At 35.0% G+C, this 5458-nt stretch overlaps 1 protein-coding gene across 1 annotated transcript; it reads left to right on the top strand.

Moving 5' to 3' along the window:
* Positions 1-708: 708 nt before the first annotated feature.
* On the top strand, positions 709-5166 carry LOC139897393 (internal alternative NAD(P)H-ubiquinone oxidoreductase A1, mitochondrial-like). Its single transcript, XM_071880085.1, has 10 exons — positions 709-830; positions 1220-1262; positions 1965-2561; positions 2879-3092; positions 3218-3378; positions 3460-3525; positions 3635-3798; positions 3876-3990; positions 4098-4280; positions 4835-5166. The coding sequence occupies exons 3-10, from the start codon at positions 2004-2006 to the stop codon at positions 4988-4990; spliced, it is 1617 nt and encodes a 538-aa protein (XP_071736186.1). The 5' UTR covers positions 709-830; positions 1220-1262; positions 1965-2003; the 3' UTR covers positions 4991-5166.
* Positions 5167-5458: the final 292 nt, after the last annotated feature.

Here is a 5458-nt window from a genome sequence, read left to right as displayed (position 1 = left end):
GTCTGTCCCAGCTATCGTGCAGACTGCCGCACGATCCTATGATTGTACAATGTTGGGATCGTGTCTACTACATGTATTGTCTCTCTGTAAATTATACGTTATAATCTTTGGTTCTTTATTGTTATTGTATTTAGTTTAACATTAGAAGTTTAGTTCTTCAGTAGGGCGTTACTTGATTGCACATGTTCGGAGATAGTCACGTCATTATAGTGCTTCATATTATTAAAGCACATGTCACATGCATGTGTAATGTGCGTCACACGGTGTGAGTGTGTAATTATGTGCATCATTACTATACTTTACACATGTCTTAATGGACTTCTAAAATGTAAATTTGGTCATTTTTGATTTTGTAAATTTAGTAGCCACATTATCTTAATTTATATTTCAAAGTTGCAAATTTAGGGATTATAATAACCAAATTATATTTTATTTGGTTATATGTTTATCTAAAAATTTAATATGTAAATCAAATGAATTGCTCGTTTAAATTCGAGCTCAATATAATAAACTTGAGCTCGTTTATAAAGTAGTTTCTATTTATTTGTTATAGTTGGAGGTCACGCTAAGTTAAGATCGGATTTTAACAATGGAGCTCACGGAACTGGAGCGCCACTTCCTTGTCTCATCTCATTACGTTTTAAATTGCAAAACCTTAATACGAAACCTGTAAAATGGGCGTGGGCAACAAGTTACAAACATCGTAAATAAAAGGCATAAAAATGGTGTTTAATCTTCTCTTTGCAATATAAAATATATTACGGAGAAAATAATAAAAAAATGCTCCAACAACCTTCCGTTAGTTACTGCTACCATCATTCTTCTTCCAAGTATGTTTTCTGTATCCAATTTTCACACACACACACACACACACACACAAACATCATTTTCACACCTTCTAAATCTTTTTTTTTTTTTTTTGGTAACAATTTCATTTCCTTTTTAGCATTGGTTGTGAATGTTAACAATGGATCTATAACAAAAATGGAATTCTGTAGTAAATTTTGTTTTCCTTATAAACCTCTAACAATCAATCAATACAAATCTTTAATTTCCTCACATAATTTTAGAAATAAATTTTCGAACAAATGTGCATCCTTTTTTTTAGGTTATATACAGAGAAAAAAATATTTCATTCATGATCGATTTTATTGTTTTGACGCAATGACCCCCTAAGTGTTTGTGATATTGCCTGAACGAATTTATTTGTGTGTGGCAGGACATTGTGAAGTAAAGGTTCTTCTTTCTTTCTGTTTTTTGAGGTAACAATTGCGATGTGATAATTTGTGTTAATTTTTTTTTTTTAATCTTGAATTTATTATTTATTTCTTCAAACGCAAATTCACCAAATTCTATTTGTTAGTTTTATTGCATAATGTAAGATTGTAAACAAGAAGACCTCCATCTTGGATGTTTATACGCGGATTTAGTTTGGACATAACAACAAAAATTAGTGCAACTTAGTGGGAGATTTATAATATTTTATTATTAACTGTTTGATTTGTTTTGATTGTTTCTACGCCCCTTTGTAATATATTTGTTTGATATGTAGACCATACATGTAAGAACAATTAAGTTATTCGTCTGTGACCGAAAGGGGTTGTCTTTTTGCATGATTAAAGTGAAAAATTGTTTAAACATTAAAAAAAGATTTCCTCTTTTGGCTCCTGAAAATATCAGGGTTGCAATTTTAGACCTCAAGAAGATTTCAAATTCTCATATATAATATCTTGAATCTACCATCACTTGATGAACAAATCTATGTTAACTTTTGTTTGTTTATTGCATTATGTGTTTTTGCTTATGCTTTTTGGACTGGTTCTTAGGTGTTAGTCCGTATTAGATTTGTCTTTATTTTTGTTTTTTCCTTTATAATCCTGATCTGTGTGTTGTATATACTGTTTTCTTAGCCATATAGAACCTTATACAGTATGTATTAACATTATTATTCATATCAAATAAAGGTTTAGCATCTTGTGCATTTGAGAAGTGGTTCGGTTGTAATGGCGTTAGCTAGAATTTCAAGAAACTGGAAACGATCATCAGGAACAGGGGCCGTTAATCGTTATATAACAAATAATGATACACTTTCTTACCCTAATGCTGAACCTGTTTCCAAAACGGTCAACCTACAATCCGTAACGAAAGTCAATCATATGAATTTTGAGGGCAGGGGCTCGCAAGCAGTTCAAGGTTATAGATTTGCTCATGCAGAGAGGGTTAAAAAGGAGGATTATTCTGTTTCAAAATCTGATAATATCCGATATGGTAGTCTTGGAGCAACTAAACCTGGTGATAAACCTAGAGTTGTTGTTCTTGGTACTGGTTGGGCAGCTTGTAGATTCCTTAAAGGGATCGATACGACAGTGTACGATGTTGTTTGTATTTCACCTAGGAATCATATGGTGTTTACACCTTTACTGGCGTCAACTTGCGTTGGAACTCTTGAATTTCGATCTGTAGCTGAGCCTGTCGGTCGTGTTCAATCAGCTTTGGCGAAAGATCCAAACTCATACTTTTATCTTGCTTCCTGCACTGACATTGATACAGACAAACATGAAGTAAGCAAATGACTGTTTCTGTGTGTTTTCACCTGAAAAGTAGCAAAATGGGCGGGTCAGACAGGCTAGTAGGTAACAAATAATGTTTGTTATGGGTCAAAACAAGTAAATGAATTTTTCTGTGTGTTTTCACTTGAAGTAGCAAAATGGGTATGGGTTAGGTAATGAGTAATATCTGTTATGGGTCAAAACAAGTTGGGTTGACTCATAACCCTTTTCATGTCCAACATTTATGAAGCTTTTTACAACAATTTTATTGTTCAATGCTAATCCAAATTTTATTAAGCTTTATAACCTGAAATGTTTTGATTGAACAGGTGCATTGTGAGACAATAAGCAATAACGGGCTCCCTTATGAACCGTACCGGTTCAAAGTTGCTTACGACAAGCTCGTAATCGCTTCTGGATCCGAGGCTCTTACGTTTGGCATAAAGGGTGTGAAGGAGCATGCGTTTTTCCTTCGTGAAGTTAATCATGCTCAAGATATTAGGAAAAAGCTTCTTTTGAACCTAATGCTCTCTGAAACTCCTGGTAAGTATTTTACTCTTTGCACGTTTTCAGCAAATAGAGTAACAGTGTTGTATTATTTTTAACAGATTGAATGGGCCAAGTTTAATGTTTAATAAAATCTTGTATGAAATGTGTGAATTATTCAGGCATATCTGAGGAAGAAAAGGAGCAAATGTTGCACTGTGTTGTAATTGGTGGAGGCCCGACTGGAGTAGAGTTTAGTGGCGAATTGAGTGATTTTATCGTGAGAGATGTTAAGCAACGTTATACTCACGTTAAAAACTACATTCGTGTTACTCTCATTGAGGTAATTCTTATTCTTGTAGCATATATATTATCCTGTCATGCTGTTGTTTAGTACTGTATAATATCTGTGTTTTTGCAATAGGCGAATGAAATATTGTCTTCTTTTGATGTTGGACTACGGCAATATGCAATGAAACACTTAACAAAGGTAAATACATAAAGAAATTTTACTTTTATGATTATATTATTCTTCTATTTATTTAGCTTACGAAATTCCTTAATTGTACCTAACAATTTGCCAATATATTACGTATCAGTATGGTGTACGTCTTGTTCGAGGAGTTGTTAAAGAGGTGCATCCGAAAAAACTGATTCTGAGTGATGGGAGTGTTGTACCTTATGGACTTCTGGTGTGGTCAACTGGAGTGGGTCCCTCTGAGTTTATAAAATCACTGAATCTTCCTAAATCTCCTGGTGGAAGGTAGGCATTTGAATACGAATTAGTTCTTTTCTAATATGTTCGACCCATTTGACCCGTTGACCCTTTTTAATCTGCAGGATTGGCGTTGATGAATGGTTAAGGGTTCCATCGGTTGAAGATGTATTTGCACTTGGAGATTGTGCTGGTTTTCTTGAACAGACTGGAAGAGAAGTTCTTCCTGCTTTAGCTCAGGTTTGTTTGATCATCAAATCTTCCGTTTTAAACTTCCAGGTTTTGACTTTATAAAGTCAAACACATCATGTATTTGACACGTTGTGCATGCTGAATGTGAAAAACAGGTTGCTGAAAGAGAGGGAAAATATCTAGCGGAGCTGTTCAATAAAAAGATTGCGAAGCAAAATGCAGGAAAAGCTTGTTCTGCAAAGGATATGGCCCTTGGTGATCCTTTTGTCTACAAGCATCTTGGAAGCATGGCATCTGTTGGACGCTATAAGGCCTTAGTTGACCTTACTAAGTCAAAGGTAATATCACTTTTCATGATCCTAATACTGAATCGGGTGATTTGGGCATTGGATTATTGGATGAAAATGGGTTCAGATTGAAACGGAGGGGCCGGGTTTGGTAGATCCTCCAACACTCTTTGTTAGTTGTCACTCTTGTAAAAGTCAGTCGACGGGCCGGCTGACGCAGCGGTTTGGGGACTAGTCCATCCCGACACAAAAAAGCCTTAAAAGTCGGTCAACGTTAAAAAGTTCAGATCAAATTTAGTCTAAGTCGGCCAAGTTGGCCAAAGTCAGGTAAAAAAAAATTATATGTTTTTAAATTAGCTTTTGTGCCATATATCTATCATTGTAAGAGTCTTTGTCCATATTTTTCTAAATATAAATGTGTTGACTATGATTAAAAAGCAGAATCATTGCAATAGTAATCTAAATCCTTAAATAAATAATGCATATCGTAGATTTTGATATTGTATACTTCTAGATTCAGGTAGCATAAATAGTAGATTGTTGATAAAGAGAATGTAAGTTGTGTTCTTAATCTATTAAATATAACGACCATCATGTTGCAACAGGATCTTGGGGGAGTGTCGATGGCAGGGTTCATGAGCTGGGTGATATGGCGATCTGCTTATTTGACACGTGTCTTGAGCTGGAGGAACAGGTTGTATGTGATGATCAACTGGGCAACAACATTGGTGTTTGGAAGGGATAATACAAGAATTGGATGAATCAATCATTTAATTTAGCCTCGTACGTTTAGTTGACATTTACTTCAGAGTTATGAATTTTGTTATTAGTTGCGTTGTAGTACGGTCATAACCCCCTTTACTATTCGTTGTTTATGATTATGTTTTGAATCATATACATTTCGAAGCTGATATTTTGCTAGAAAAGCAATTTTGAATAAGGAAATCTTGTTTACACTTAATTATACTTTTGATCATAAAGTTTTACGGAGAAACATTACAACAACAACAATACTCAATCTCGCGCCTGCGAGGTATGGGTATGGGGAGGTGAGATTAAACAATTATTCATCTATTCGTTTCAACCTTCTGTTGTAGTTCATGTGACAGTAGCTCTCTTAGCGAGAAGTCAGGAGTTCGACTCCCGTAGGGGTGGAATATTGCACATAAGGTTGCCCATTAACCCTTAATTCCACCATAAGGTACCTTCCACACATCGCGTTGCGAGGG

Source organism: Rutidosis leptorrhynchoides, chromosome 3 (genome assembly GCF_046630445.1).
Source record: "Rutidosis leptorrhynchoides isolate AG116_Rl617_1_P2 chromosome 3, CSIRO_AGI_Rlap_v1, whole genome shotgun sequence".
Taxonomy (NCBI): domain Eukaryota; kingdom Viridiplantae; phylum Streptophyta; class Magnoliopsida; order Asterales; family Asteraceae; genus Rutidosis; species Rutidosis leptorrhynchoides.
This window is presented reverse-complemented; position numbering and strand designations above follow the sequence as displayed.

Bases quoted from the DNA above. Each gene is read 5' to 3' on its own strand.
- LOC139897393 (XM_071880085.1), top strand. From the start codon at position 2,004: ATGGCGTTAGCTAGAATTTCAAGAAACTGGAAACGATCATCAGGAACA. The intron at 3,093-3,217 runs GTAAGTATTTTA...TGAATTATTCAG, and splicing joins AATGCTCTCTGAAACTCCTG to GCATATCTGAGGAAGAAAAG. The intron at 3,799-3,875 runs GTAGGCATTTGA...TTTAATCTGCAG, and splicing joins CCTAAATCTCCTGGTGGAAG to GATTGGCGTTGATGAATGGT.